Genomic DNA, 16136 nt, shown 5'->3' on the forward strand with positions numbered 1-16136 from the left:
TAAAAAAGCGTCGTTCATGGCAAACGTTCAAATATGTACGTCTAGCATATTTGTAGAAAAACAATTCACAAGCAGAGCAATGGAACTCAATAAAGAACAAGTTTTGTGTGGACCGCCATCTTGATGACTAATTAAATATACACACCATATATCAAGCATTTATGAATAAAACTACTACCAGTTTGTGTTTTCTGTGGTGATTCTGAGACAATTAAAAATGGACATTTGGGCTAAAATGGAAGTCCTCATGCAATCCAAATGTATGACTTGCTTTCATATCAACAAACCATCAACGCAGGAATAGCACCTCAGAGTTCAGTCACTGAAGCACAAGTATTTAATTAACAAAGGCTTTATGGGCCATGTGCCTCCTCAGCATGTCAGTAAATTAGTGGAGAAGGGTGAGGTCCATTTTCAGAGTTCATTTGCAAATTTTTAGTTGCCTCATACAAAGAACTTCATATCCAACCTGATCTACTGAGAAAACATATTTTATGAGGTGGCAATTTTGTCAATTCCTACGATGTGATTTGTTTGGAAACAAAATGTTTTTAGAAAAAAAAAAGAGATTAAGATCCACCCCTAAACTCAAGCCATGGGGTGTGAGTAGTTCACAAGTTCTCACTTACATATAATCAGAAGGTTATGTGTATTTGGCATGCTGTCTGAGGGGGAGGCTCTGACCTAAGTATTTGGCCTGAACCATGGGATACCCCCCCTCATCCCAAGCTGGGATAGGAATAGTTTGGAGTGAGGGGATGGGGTGGTGGAGGGATGCTGGGACGGAGGTGGTCTGCTGTATATATTACCTCCTATCTGCTAATTGACTTGATTAACTGAACGTTCTCCTCCGGGGCTAATTTGCTTGATTATTTGAACACGCTCCCCCCGAACTTTGTTGATAAAACATAATTTTGTACAAAGACGTATGAATGAGATTGCACCAATTCACGAAAATCCCACGAATTGCTATAGTATTATAGTGTCACATCAGCTATAATTGTAATGTTAAATCACTGCTTGTGAAAAATCAAAGCTTTTTTAAAACAATTTCAATGTATAAATCTGTGTAAACTCAAGTCTGTCTCGTTGCAAACCGAAAGAATTAAATATGACTGGTCCATTTTTAGCATGATTTATTACCTTAAAGAGGATGTCTCAACATGTTATTTTATTTGGCAACATTGCCAAAGCTATAGGAAAAGACAATAATCAAGGGAATAGAAGCTTTTTACAAGGGTACAGGTCCACGGGTCACAGAACGCCATGTGCTAAAACCATGATGCTGCTAGGACATCACAGACTTGTCAACAGCAATCCGGCTGCTGTCACCGTCCAATAAAACCTCCATGAGGCTGACGAACGAGCGTGTCAGCGCAGCAAATTAAAGTGCTCTGACCTCATAGGAAGAATCCTTACCTAAAAATACCAGTGGACTGTAATTTAGAGGGATGGGTGAGGTATGTGTGTTATTGCTAAAGTAGACTGCGTATGGGGCATTCATCATCGTCACATTTGATGAGCTCCAGTGCTTGGGCTGCATTTGATGGATGGGAGCATGTAATGCCAGCAGGGCGGGAACAGGAAGTAAGCTTAGGTGTGTCACTTTGAGCTGAGATTATATTACTGTCAGTTTTAAAATGACTAATGAATCACAGCCTCTGTTTTAAAAAAAAAAAGAAAAGCTCCAAATCATGCAGTAACCTAAATATATAAACAGTGTTGGGGAAAGTTACTTTTTTAGTAATTCATTACAATATTGCGTTACTCCCTAAAAGGTTACTAATTGTGTTACTTAGTTACTTTGTTTTTATTAACAAAAAGAAAAAGGGTTGGACTTTATTTTACAATATGTGCACTTACATGTAGGCTACTTACCTAAGAAAGTGGGCAATACAAATGTTACTGCTATTTAATTAAAAAAATTATGGTAACAATATTACACATAATATTTTTGAGTACTTAAGGCTTTATTTCTTTCATGGAATCTACCTGAATAAATCATGTAAAATCCCCTTAATTATTTAGTCTATGATACAATGAATTTAATATTTTTAGTGAAATATGCCTTTTTATTTTAAGTTGACGCTCAAAAGTGTGAATTAGAGTGAATGGAAATAACCTGTTTATATTTGACTATGAGATATATTGTATTATCAAAAGACCTTCACACAGCACATACCCAATGTACTAGCATTATAGGAAGTTTTTACTTAATGTACAAAGCAACATGATTCAGTGTATCAATATATGTAGTAACCTTACTATAAGCCCTACTCTTCTGCACAATGGTAACGATCAAAACTTCAACATCATAGAAACTCTTTCAAATGTCAAACATAACTGACCATTAAACATTAACAGATGTTTCCCTTTACTCAAAAACACATAAAATAACACTTAATTTCACTAACAACTAACAATGGTGTCTCTAAATAAAACCACATAATTGAGCTAATTCTCTTAAAATAAATTGGTAGCCCTTTTTCCTTAATTTTATCAGCTTAATCGGTTCCTCAATTCAAGCCTCAAAATTGTGTGTTTCCTTAAAAAAATTACGAAAATGCATCTCTTGGTTTTATTAGGGAAATGTTCTCAATATTTTCTATACAACACTGAACCACAATTTTCTTAATATATAATATAAACAATATTTTTAATTATCACCTTCATTTTTTTAATGAAAATTACAAGACCCATGATTAATTTTTTACAGTGTACATGGTTTAAGGTTAGGTTTAGGGGTAAGTTCAGGGTTAGTACCTAGTTATTACTCAGTTGTTATCATTACTATAATAAGTACATACATGCGAAACAGGACTGTAAAATAAAGTGCAACCAAAATAAGTTCTATTTCTGGCAAATGTAAAGGCACTTTCACACCAAAAGTGAAATGAATAAGCCTCAGGCTGAAGGAAATGCACAGTCACGGCTGTACAGTAGAGGGCGCAGCTCAAACACACCACCTGTGATGTTTATCTAAAGTCATTTTTGCTTATGGTTGAATTAAATCATCGAAGGTCAGCAGCAAAGCGAAGGTCAGCAGAGCCCTCGCTCTGTGTGTGTATGAGTGTGTGAGCGGGCGCGACTCATTATCGCTGCTGATGAGCTGATCAGCGGCGCCTGATTCTCATGTTAGCGTCCTATTTATTGTCTGTGATTTCGTCCTGTCTTTGTCAGATCGTTTGAGGCTTTCCTGGGATTCACATGGGAGATTTGTGCTTCTCTGGTTCAGCGTTTCCTTGTTCGTGTTGTTTCTCGTTTCCCGTGTTCCTGGAGTTTCCACTGGATCCGCGTTACCAGTTTTGTCCCGACGAGTATGACCTGTATCTTCTATCTGTTTTCTGAACTGTTTACAATAAACTGTTTCATTCACTCGCATTTGGATCCTATTGCCTTCTTACGTTATAGACACTGACACAAAGTCATTGCTTAATAAAGTGAGATTAGGTAGGCTACATACAGTATATTTGTATTTTTTTTGTATTAAATATTGCAGGTTGGAGTAATATTCTGATTTTGCATTTCACAGTTTTTATTAATTTTGAGGAGTACTGAATCTGTTTTTGTGCAAGTGAGATGAGTAGATGCTCACATTTAGTCTAGAACTACAATATCCATCATGTTCACACAGCACACAGGAGTATTTGCATTAAGGTAACAAGATTAAATTATAATGGTGAGATACACAGATCCTTTCCATGCAGAAATATCATCTCTCATTCTAAATTTAAAACATCCCCAGAGCTTAAAACCACAATCAAAGTCAATCCAATTCCTCACAAACCCACCTGAGGCTCCATTGTGGGACTCGTGACTGCGCTCAGAGACGGAGAGGCTGAAAGGTTTGGGGTTTTTTAATGAGATGATAGGTACTAGTAAGAACTGGCAGGACCGACTGCTGCAGACACACACCTGTGCCCCGCACGGCTGGTCTCATCAGTTTCTATTGACCCAGTTTAATTGGCTCAAGCAGGAGTTAGTGAGAGAAAGGGACTTCTGCATGTATTGATCCTGCAACTTCAAAATTCTCACACTAGCTTACAGCCCAATGGGTTTTAAGAAGGTCATGTGTAATGTCTGTGTCATGGGTTTATTTATTCGGACAACAACAGCAACAGTGGCGAAGGATATAGAGGGTTAACTCCAGTAACAGCTGGTTTCATTACACACCTGATCATAAAAATTCTCACAACTCTGCTACTCCAATATATTGAAGATTTTGATTCATTCCATCTACTCAAATCCTCAAGTCCAAAAAGTATGAACATGGTTAAAAATATGGCTGTGGGAATATTCAATTCAAATGTATGAGATTGAAACAAATTGGATTTATTGATGATAAATGTACATGGTTACTGTAATTAAAACACATTCAGTTTATAAATACTAAATGACCTGTTTCAGTTATGTATGACTGACAAATATGCATCACATCAAGTTTATTAGTTTGTTAAAACAGCGTAATCCAAACAAATGGAATTTTTTTTGTGTAATGCAAATACATAAATCTTACATTTGTTCCCAAATATTCTTTTAGAGGTCAGTGTCATTTTACTATTATTTATTTATTGTTATAGTAGTTTTTAATATTTTGAATTAGCTGGCAAAAAGAGAACGGGACAGAGCTTATAATAAAGGAGAATCAACATTGGCATGGTTTTCGGAGATGGCAAGAACAGAGATGTTGTAAAAGCAACGCCGAAATGGCGTTTTCATTGCTCAACAGGTGATTAAGGTATTTTATTGAGCATATCAATTGCCATATGGCGCTCTTCATTGTAAAGCATTATCTAATGTGTAGGTTTAAATTCTTCCGCAGAGTCACGCAGAGCCAAAGCACAACCAAAACAATGTTCTTCCACAAAATGCTTTTTTTTTTACCGCTAGATGGTCAAAAGTTACATAGTGCACCTTCAACAATAACAACGGTGGTGTTTTTTTTAGCTATGTAGGCTCTTTTGAATATAGATTGAAAAATCCGGACATCTTTGGGGACGTCTGGTCGTTCTATCAGTTGAAGAACAGTTCATAAAGACACATCCCTTGACAAATGACCAAGATTTGTTTAAAAACATTGATTAATTCTGTAACTAACTAAGCAAAGCTTCACCAGTACATGCATTTCCTATAATCGGTTTCCCATTTTAGCCTTTGAATCCAGCAGAACTCTCTGTAAGATGAACTCAAACCAGATCTAAGTGATAATGCTTTACTTTATCACAGAACCCAAGTTATGAAATAACATTTAATTTCCAGGGAAATATCTTATCTTCCCACTCTTTTTGGTTATATAAGTTGAGATAAGTCGACTTTGGGTGGCTAAACAGTATTCTGCTGGCATTGCACTCTGGACAGAACGACAAGCGCACAATGATAATGTGCCAGAGGATGAAGAGAGAGAGTTAATTGGGTTTGCCCTCTCTCTTAGGGTGCATAGATTAAGAGGAATCATAAATTAACAGACCCATTGAGTCTTAATTGTGGCTGGTGAGTGGAAATCTCACCCTCATTATGGCCTCTGTGCCTTTACCCTGGTGATCATCATTCAGGCTTCACACAGAGATGGCTAAAGGTCATGTATTTCTGCCAAACAATAAAGAAATTCATGAGGGTGAAGAAACTGCCTATGCTTTAATATGCAAAACTTGATGACAAATTGCTGTATTATTTATATCTGATCATTCTACTTTCCATTAATCAGTTAATAAAGGTGACTTGTGACTTTGGAACAGCATTTTCATATGCACAGATGATATTTAACTATCATCTGTTTAGTAGACATAAGAGTCACATATTACTGAACATATTCTTTTAAATTTTAGTAGCTCATCATGTTTAGTTGAATTTAAATAAGGTGTGTAACTGAGTAATTTGTTTGTACAAGGCTGCCCTCTGGTGTATATTTCTCTGGTGAGGGATCACAGTTTTTTATTGAATACACAGTTTTTTATTGAATACACAATTTCGACAAATGCCTTAAATTAACATATGACAATTACAACTTATTAGAAATTATTAGCAGCCCTGATTAAAACAATTACATTTTAAGATTCATATTTATTTTTAATTAATTGAGAAAAATATCCATGCATGATTTCCCAAACGATTTCTTCACCATCACAGCATTATTTTAAACATTAAATTTAAAACCGTTAAAAGAAAATTCTTTAAATAAATTTCATGTAGTTTTTCCACCAAAGTCAAAATTAATAATTAATTAGTGTTTCATAAAATTGTTGTCTGAACAACAGCAAATTCTGTCCTGCTCCATCTGAGACTTGGCCATTTTTCTCAGCAGTAGGATGTGTTCGGCGAACTCTCGCACGACCCCGCGACCCGCCGCGCACTTGCATGAGTATTTGGCAGCATTGAGCGCCACCACTGGGGCCTCCAGGGTACTGCGCTCAGCCCTGGGTACTGCACTCAGCCCTGCCCGGCTCAGGCACTTTACATCTGGCTCATCGTTCCCTGATACAAAGATGTTGGGACACAGATTTTGAGAAATATACTCATTTTCAGGAATATGTTTAAAGGGGCTATATGTAAGAATTTGAATGTATTAATCGCTATTTATATTGCCGATGTGTGAACAGATTCTAACGAAATGAGACCTTCCCTGACTTTCTAGGTTGTCTATGAAAGACTGATTTTTATGTGAAGGACTCTGGACGTTTTTACCGGGAAAATCAAAAGGTTGTGATGTTAATGCGCCCTTCCGAGAGCCTCATTCAATGACAAATAAAATGAATGCTTATACAACAATCAGGATAATGCAGAAAGAGCTATTCTGTAATGTCAGTGTGTCATGCAAAGAAAAGGGATTAATTCAAACTATAGTTTCACTATAGACTATACAGTCTCAATAAAATATACTTTATAATCAAACTCTCATAACAGTCAAACATATCCACATTGCCCTGTCGTTTTTGTTATGTGTTTATTTTGTTATTAAAAGCGTGCAGCATATATTTACATATTCATCTAAACGCCGCTCTCAGCAGTGTTGGATATTCGTTAATAGTATTACGCTGCAAAGGTGTTTCCAACTTTTCACTTCTTATCGAGGAACGAAAAAGAACTTTGTCGTGAGTATATAGGGGCCTTGAATCATGTTGAATAAGTCGCTTGTATGTCTTACGTGTGCGAGCATGAGCAATAAGTTGCTAGCTGCAGTTCTCTTAACGGCCACCGGTGTAGTTAATAACAAGAGTTTCTGAATTCTACATATAGCCCCTTTATGACATTATTAAAAGATAAAAGGCTTCAGTATTCATAGTTAATATAATCTTTTGATTCTGTATTATGCACACCGATTTTTCCGAGACACCGTGTTGTTACTGATTATGGCATTCAGCTGATGTAACTGGGAGAAACGGAGAGCTCGACTCACCCAAGTACGCCACCTCTTTCCACTCAAGCCTATCCTTCTTCATGAATTTCTCCACCTCTTTCAGTATGTCCACATTCTGCAGGACGCGGCAGCCCATCCTCTGGGAGATTTTTTTAGCTAAGGTTTTTGTTATTGGGTTTTGTTCTATCAAAATAACCTAAAGGAGACGAGGGGGGGGGGGGGGGGGGGAACACACACACATATACATTATTTATAAAACATAAATAATTGACAAATGTAATGGTTAATAATTTAATAATAACTGAAATATACATGTATTAATTTCCTTTATTTAATATTACACTTTAATCTTAGTCACTGTTTTTTGTACATGTACAGTATTGTGTACTGCTGCTAAAATAGAATCAATGTATTTAATTGTGCATAAATATTTTTATTTTTCAATTCACTTCAATTTATCGTTTTCTCTTCATTTTCATTTATCATAGCATTTTAATCATTACTTTCTTAGTTTTTATTTTTGTGTACATGTACTGTTCCTAAAACAGAAACATTCACTGTATTTTAACTTTAGTTTTCATAATATAGAAGGCATTTTTATAAATGTCTTAAGCCTTGAATTTTTATTAATAAAGGCTTAGAACCAGTTTATTTGTAGTGCACTGACAATAGTTTTATACAATTAGTTTATTAATTAAATTAATAAAAAGACAAAAAGACCTTGAGATATGTTTGGTAATTGTACCTGAATGAATTTAAAATTAATTTGCTATATTTCAGATCAATATATTTGTTTTCCTTAATTTTAATTAACCCTAACTTTATTCTCATCTTAATTATAAATAATTGATTTCCGTATAAAATAATACTACCATCAAAAACATCTTTTTTAATCAATGTAGAATGTGCAACTTAAAAATAAACAGATTGGAGCTCTGCTTGAGGACAAGAATTAAAAACCAATGCGATATGATGAATGTCCAAAAAATGGAACCCACAGACTGTTTTGAAATGGGGTTGGATAAATATGTTTTGCTTTTAAAACTGTGTGTGTGTGTGGTTGGGTGACAGTTGTAGGTTACAGTTTGACAAGAGTTTATAGTTTGACAAAAGCACAATGTTGTATTTTATTGCGAGTGTACACAAATAAGTAAACACTTTGCAGTTTGAATGATGTCCTGTATTAACAAAATTACGGATTATGTTTTTATGTTTCCACTTTTTATGTTTCCACATCGCGCCCTCGCCTCTCACACTCACACATAGCCTGACTTCGTCATACTCATATTCTAGTCAGAATTTGAGTCTGATACTGCTTTATAAGGCTTTGATTATGAGGCGTGTCTTAACCGAACCAGGAAAAAAAAAAAAATCTGCACTCAATTGGATAGACCTACAACCAATGAGAGCAACGCAGTAAGTCAACTACTTTGCATAGCACAGTTGTCAACTACAGAACTCAAATGCACGCACGCTGGAAGAAGTAAAATAATGAGTGTTGCTTCTTTTACTTGGTCCTCTGAGTGCGACCAAAGGAGAAACCACAACGACCACAGGGTTTTCATTGCGTCCCATCTTCTTAGTTACCATCGGAGCCAGCTGATAAATTAAACTTTTGCCGAATCCCGTAGGAAGGACGGCAAACACATCTTTCCGATCAACAAATGCCTTGATTGCAGTTCTATGTTCGTCTTTTAAAATGAATGCGCTGTCGATTTCTTTTACAACGGACGCGATAGCGGAATCTCTACATCTCAGTTCTCCAGCTGCAGTCATCTCTGAGGGAAACCAGTTCAACCCAAGCGCTCTTTGATAACGTGATGATTACGTCCCTGCAGATCATCTGTCCATCATCGTATAAAGCCCGCCCTGGCAATTTGATTGGCCCGACGATTTCTGAACCGATCATAATTACTCTAGATCGGGAAGTTCGGTCTGGACTTGCTCCATTGAGGAGTAATTATGATCGGTTTAGTAATTATGAATGGCGAGCTCAGTAGACGCTGACGCTGTGTGCTCAAGATTCCGATTGGCCAAGAGAAAAAGTGCTAAGATTCCGATTGGCCCAGAGAAATGTCAATTATAAGAATTGTCCAGGCCATGAAGGGCAGCCTCCCCACAATTTTGCAGGTCTGATATTAACATTGAATAATTTAACAATTTTAATCTACCCTTCAGCATAGATTTGTAAGTGACTGTGTTTTGATGTTAAAATACTCAATGCATTTCCATGTTTCATATTATCACTGAGTTAAGTCTGTCTTTTACAAGTATATCAGTTTCCATAGAAACTGTCAAAAATTGCCAGTGCCGACTGTATTTCAAGTCGTCACGGCGGGGTATTGGGTAAAGTTTTCAATTAGCAATAATCGCGCCTCGGATTAACCTCATAGGCTACGATACTGCCACTGCGCAAGGATAACTATTTAGAGGAGACATCTGAGCACTTGTGCATCTGAGCCCTTGTGATCATGAATGGTAAGACCAGCAAAACTCACTAAACATTGTCAAACTGCACTACACTACACACAAACTGTTCAAAAATCGCTGTTTTAAAAGTGAAATATCAAGTTGTGCATTTTATAACAAAGTTTTGTTATATTAAAAGGCAAAAACAAGAGGCATCCCAGATGCATGATGGGATACGATGGGGCAAAGACAAAGGAGGGGGTGTATTGTTGTGTGGGGGTTGGTTGAGGTCGGGGGTGGGTAACAAATTGTTGCCAAACAAGAATCACCTTCACTCCTTCTTTCATCAGCATGTTGATGCCGGCCTGGTCTCTAGTGTTGATGGACACCAAGTCATCTCCATTTGCTGAGATGTAGATCTGCCCATCTGTCAAACATCCTGACACGTCACACAGCAGGAGCTTCACAACTTCAGGTTTGTCCTTACCGAAGTAACCGAACCTTTATCACATATACACACCCACACACAGTTTGCTTAAGTTACTCTGTGCATTGTGGTTGTTTGCTAACAAGTTGCTTGGGAACTTGAAACACAAGCCTATTATTGGCAAGGCTTCACATTAGAGAGACAGCTACACATTACGGGTTTATTTAATTACTTAATAATGTAATTATATGTCATTTATAGGCAGCTGCAGGCAATAAAGTATTGTTTTTGTTTTGTTTCTTCACCTCAGCACTCTCTGTTCAGCTACGGGCCAGTCTATGTCAACATCAATATCCACACTGTACTCTGGGGGCATCTCAAAGCAACTCGTTTTTCCACCCTGTGAAACGCAACACAACACAATCACAATCTGATGATTAAGGATACGGATAATATACTTTCTTGCCTATGGATTTTTATGTCAGGCTTTTAAAACCCCAAATTTTACCTGAAGAAGCCCATTTTCTATGAGATCTTTGGTTGCGAAGTAAAAGGAGCCATTTTCACACAGCTCTCCGGCCCAGGCCTGACGGCAAGGCCTGCAAGCTGGGTCCAGGTTCAGCGGTTTAGTAAAGACTTCCCCTGAAAAGAAAGAATTGGCGGTCTGTAATTTAAATATATGGTTAGAGTCCCCAACATGCAATAAATTCAACCTTAACTACAAGTACACTACCGTTCAAAAGATTTAGTTAATTTTTAACTAAAGTCTCCTATGTTAATAAATGTAGCGTATATTCAATTAAAATACAGTAAAACAGTAATGTTGTGAAATGTATTTGCAATTTAAAAGAACTGTTTTCTATTTTTATATATTTTAAAATGTAATTATTCCTGTGATGGCAAAGCTGAATTTTCAGCATCATTACTCAAGTCTTCAGCATCACATGATCATTCAGAAATCATTCTAATATGCTGATTTGCTGCTCAAGAAACATTTTATTATAATCAATGTTGCTTTCAGGATTCTTTGAAGAATAGAAAGAACAAAAGAACAGCATTAATTTGAAATAGTGATCTTTTGTAACATTATAAATGTCTTTCCTTTTGATCAATGTCTTGAATCCTGGCTGAATAATAGTACATTAGATCTGTGAACATTCACAGATTGCACTTTAACAAACCTCCTTCCTTGACCTCTTCCCATCGAAAATTGTGTCGCCGGACCACAGAGAAGACAGAATCACAGCCTTGTTTGGTTATGAGCTCCAGAGCCTTTTGGAGATGTTCAGGGTGCAGACATGGAGACGTGGCCTGGATGTTACAGATGACATCCACATCTGTGCAAGAACATTCAATTTCACTTAACCACTCTCCCATTTATAGCCATTTAGTGGATTTCTGAGATCCAACATTTACTTTTTACACACTTCAGACAATCAGACGTTAAAGGAGAATATTGCTCTAAGGTCTAACTGTGAGAATGTTCCCTTTCTCTCTAGATTTTGGAAAACAGGCAGAATCTAGCAAGGTTTTGAAGCTTGCAACCTTGAGGAACAAGCTGTGCGTACTCTTGATAAAGTCCTGGGAATAAATATATTGAATCAGACTCGTAACATGGTAAATATCACAAACAGGTTCTTTTACTATAAACATTCTTCTGCATCATTGCACGAAAATGTATCAGCCGCAGAGTCTGTTTTTCTGGTTTCATTCACAATGCAAATAAAGACATTGTGGGTGAAACCGTCCTGGTATGCAGCGAGAAGTATGATCAACATTTAAACTGGGTTACGTGGCAACTTTCCTGTTTCTATCTTTGTTGCTTGACGAGTGGACACACTTGTTCTACAAGCTCTAGATACACCCCGTTTACAGAACTGAGTCATTAGCCATGCAATGGAATTTAACTGCAACAGAACCTGCCTGATTTCTAACCTGGGTGTTTACTGCTGAACTCCTGAATGGTCTCCAGTGAGCTCGTACAGTCTTTGGACACACATGGACTCCTCGTGTGCACTTCAGCACCCCAGGCCTTGGCCACTTTCGCAATATCTTTATGATCAGTGGACACCCAAACACTGCAAAAGCATGCATAGGACACATATAGTAAGAAGCACTGCTATACAGTACAGCCAATCGCTGAGTAACGTCACGTCACAATCAATAGTCTCACCTATTGAAGACACCAGAGTCCCGCGCGGCTCTGATCACCCATCCGATCAGAGGAACGCCTGCCAACATCTTGATGTTCTTCAGAGGGATGCCTTTGCTTCCTCCACGGGCGAGAATAAGAGCAGCGATGTGTTTTGAATCGTCCAAATGGACTTTTCTTCGTTTTGAGCTGGAATTGTTCTCATGGCTGTCTTTTTGCCGCTTTCTCTTAACGTTAGCGCTAACGTTACCGTTTTCCTTTGCCCTGGCCATTTGTGTTGAAAATCAATTGATATTTCCCTGTTGTAACGTTACAGACAATCAAGCAGTTAAAGCCTCAATTTAATCCAAACGGGAGCTGCATGGCGTTACTTCAATTCCGATGAAGTTATCTTATCTACTCTTCTTCTTCTTGTTGTTATTTTACGGCGGTTGGCATCCAACTTATTGGTGCATTTCCGCCACCTTCTGCTCCGGAGTGTGGAACAGAAAATAGGTTTGCATCCTGCGGTGGACATCCAACCCAACCACATCCAAGTGTGACGTCAGAAGCCACCACGCCCATGCCCAAATTGGACGCATTCTCATTAACATTTAAAAACAGGAAGAAGCATCGAGAAGAGAAGACTAGAAGACGAAGGTAACTGCGAAACAAAATGCACAAAACACACTTGCGGTTTTAGTATTTTAGTAAACACTGTTCAACATAATACGGATGAGTTGTATGAGAATGAGATGTTACCTGTTGAAAGCAGCTCTTATCACTTTAATAATAGTTTGTAATGAGGTCAGTGCGGTGCGGCTAATCACTTGACTAGCATTGTCAAAATATCGATGTAATTCGAATCAATAAGGTTTGATGATGTTGTTTTAGAGCTATGATTTATCTTCAACTTACATATTTGGTCATTTAACTCCCCTGTAATGTCTCAACTGAGTTGTGTGTTACATTTGGCTGAGTGAATTTCGTATCAGTAACTACGTTAGATTCTCAACTGAGAATTTTGTTTTGTATACTATTACTATTATACTATACCAACTAACTGCATTATTATATCACCAATGTCATGTTGTTATTTGGATTAAGGGTAAATATGAAAAATATATTATTTCAGTGCTTATGTGTGACGTTACATCCTGTAAATCTTATTCTGCTTGTAAAGAATATGAGATTTGATTGTCACTCTGTCAGTTGTAAATACTCCATATTGAAAAAGTTTGAAGTTGTTCTGTCATTGCTTATATGCAAAGAAGTTATACATGTTTAGATAATGTAATGTGATGATAAACTGTTGTAATATGAATAAGTTTTATTATTGATTCATAGTAAATACAGTGACAGCAAGCCAGCCATCACATCAGCAGACTTTCCTAACTATATTATACTTCTTTTCAGGAGTACTACAATTTTGAAAGCAAGTGATTGTTTGCCATGTCGGTAAGTAAAAATAAACTTTGGTTTGTATCCTAATCAAGTTAGCGTACTGTTAACTGTCGGGCCAAAGGTTTGTCTGAATTGGAATTAACAACTTAACGATAGCTAGGTTAAAACGTTTTGGTCTGATCACTTATCACTTACAACCCTAACTTATCACTTCAAAGTAACTTGGTTGAGCAACCGAATCATTTCACTACATCTTACTTGATAACTCTGTGTATGTGCCAAATTATCTATCTATTCTAGATTAATGGAAAGATCACATAATTATTGTCATTGTCATGTTTTACAGCATCCTACACATTTTCAGTTCAAGCCTGATGCAGATCAATTCTGCCTGGATGGGTGGTTCCAATGTCCCTGCTGCAGTTTTATGACTAAAGAGAAATTCTCATTTTCTATTCATCCATTGCAGGTCAGAGTAGATTATTAATTATTTTTGCACAATGCCCAGTGCACCCTTTTGTTACTGATATTTCTGTTAACACAACAGTGACTGTTCTCTGAAAACTATTTCAGTGAAGTGGAAGATTTTAACCGACAAATTGACAAACAATTGAGGAAAGAAGGGAGACCATTCAATTGATAGGTGTTGCTCTTACATTTACACATTTGGAGTTTGGAATTAGACGTCAGTAACATGAATATTCTATTTGACTTTCTCTCTCTACAACTCCAACATTTCATAAGTGTTAAGTGTTAAATCAGAAATAGACATTTGTTTAACATGTTCAACTGAAATATATATTTCTCTCTCTCTCTCTCTCTCTCTCTCTCTCTCTCTCTCTCTCTCTCTCTCTCTCTCTCTCTCTCTCTCTCTCTCTCTCTCTCTCTCTCTCTCTCTCAGAGTTGAAGCCATTCTTGCAGCAACTGGTGGAAAAGGGGATCTTTTTGGTGCTTTTGTTCTAGCACAAATAATTTTGTTCTTTCATATAATATAAATAAATACATGTGTATATATAAATAAATTCATGCTTGAATCATTCTCGAGTTTTGCCTTCTGATATCTGGCCATATCATTTAGTGACTGCATATGCTGATTCCATCGTTATTTTACCTGATAATGAGCAAATTAGTTAAACTTAAGGAGGTTTAACAATATACAGTATAATTCAAGAAACTAAGACTCACTCAACTTTTTCAGTTGTTTAAGGATTGATATACATTTTTTATTTGTTTTGTGTAAATTAAATTTTTTCAAAATGCCTCTGATACATTTTGAATAAAAAAAACACATTTTATAAAAATACTCCTGAGATTAAATGTCTTTCGAACTATGTATGCACAAACTAAAAAACTAGGGTCCTGTAACCGGGGTCCTAAAGCTGCAGCCTCCGATTGTGCAGGAATATACTATTGATTTTAAGTAGTATAGTGAATGTGTTGCTATGAACAACTGTGACATTGGTTATTTTAACAAAAAGTTATCACACTTGCATAGATGGGTCATTTTAGACCCATGTGATGTATTAACTTGATGTATTAACACAAAATATTAAATAAAAAATTAATTTGTGACCAAGATATTTTGAACTATGATGATATTTTGATATGTTAAACTCATAAAACCTGTACAGAAGGTGAAGCGAGAGATTAACTGTTTTTTATGTATTAGAATATTGTGCAAAAGTTCATTTATTTCAGTAATTCAACATAGCTGTAAGCCATAATCATCAAATTTATAACACATAAAGGCTTGAAATATCTCACTTTGCATGTAATGAGTCTATATTATATATTAGTATCACCTTTTAGTTGAATTACTGAAATGAACTTTTGCACGATATTCAAATTTTTCAAGTTTCACCATATTGGTTCTTTAAGGTTTACATAAATTCCATTCTGCTGTTTTATTATTTGATTTCAAAGTCATTTGCTATAACAGGCATTAACTAATAAGTGAATTCTTAATTTGGTTGTAAAAATGCAATATTTCTATAACCACATAGAAAGAAATGTAAAAAAAGTTTACATTTATTTTTTTTATTTAGAAGGGGTAACTATAAGTGCAGTTTGGATCCCATATAATTAAGAAAGTGACAAAAACTCGTTTTAGTTTAAGTATAGATGCTCCCTTATACGTTTATAATAGCAAAACCATGATTATTTATTACCATTTGTGTAACAGAAATACAAGAGAAATACAAAAATATCGTTTTAAGGTACATTGTTTACTTGTACTACCATGTCATTAACTTACAAAACCAGTGAGCAATGCTCACTGTTAAGGGAGTGATTGTGATTTAGACCATTCCAAGCCTGCCAAAGCGTCACAATTTAACTGCACCAATAATAGCGTCACACTTCTATCCAAATAACCTCATCTTTAAATCGAGTCACGTGCCGTATTTGGACAT

The 16136-nt window shown here is 36.4% G+C and overlaps 1 protein-coding gene and 1 non-coding gene across 2 annotated transcripts; both read right to left on the minus strand.

Moving 5' to 3' along the window:
- Positions 1-6219: 6219 nt before the first annotated feature.
- cmasa (cytidine monophosphate N-acetylneuraminic acid synthetase a) lies at positions 6220-12571 on the minus strand. Its single transcript, XM_056235750.1, has 8 exons — positions 12364-12571; positions 12126-12268; positions 11372-11527; positions 10699-10832; positions 10496-10590; positions 10093-10264; positions 7394-7550; positions 6220-6471 (listed from the first exon to the last, which is right to left on the minus strand). The coding sequence occupies exons 1-8, from the start codon at positions 12429-12431 to the stop codon at positions 6221-6223; spliced, it is 1176 nt and encodes a 391-aa protein (XP_056091725.1). The 5' UTR covers positions 12432-12571; the 3' UTR covers position 6220.
- LOC130071172 (U4 spliceosomal RNA) lies at positions 9634-9774 on the minus strand. The gene has a single exon (XR_008803973.1). It is a non-coding gene; the product is annotated as a U4 spliceosomal RNA (small nuclear RNA).
- Positions 12572-16136: the final 3565 nt, after the last annotated feature.

The sequence above is a fragment of the Rhinichthys klamathensis genome, unplaced genomic scaffold, assembly GCF_029890125.1.
Source record: "Rhinichthys klamathensis goyatoka isolate OS25496 unplaced genomic scaffold, OSU_Roscu_1.1 h1tg000430l_1, whole genome shotgun sequence".
Classification (NCBI taxonomy): domain Eukaryota; kingdom Metazoa; phylum Chordata; class Actinopteri; order Cypriniformes; family Leuciscidae; genus Rhinichthys; species Rhinichthys klamathensis.

What these genes read in the sequence shown, in the direction of transcription:
- cmasa (XM_056235750.1), bottom strand. Translation starts at nt 12,431, where the DNA reads ATGTTGGCAGGCGTTCCTCTGATCGGATGGGTGATCAGAGCCGCGCGG. An exon ending in GCTGAACAGAGAGTGCTGAG is followed by an intron (nt 10,265 to 10,495) that starts GTGAAGAAACAA and finishes TATGTGATAAAG; the next exon opens with GTTCGGTTACTTCGGTAAGG. An exon ending in GAAAGAGGTGGCGTACTTGG is followed by an intron (nt 6,472 to 7,393) that starts GTGAGTCGAGCT and finishes TCTTTGTATCAG; the next exon opens with GGAACGATGAGCCAGATGTA.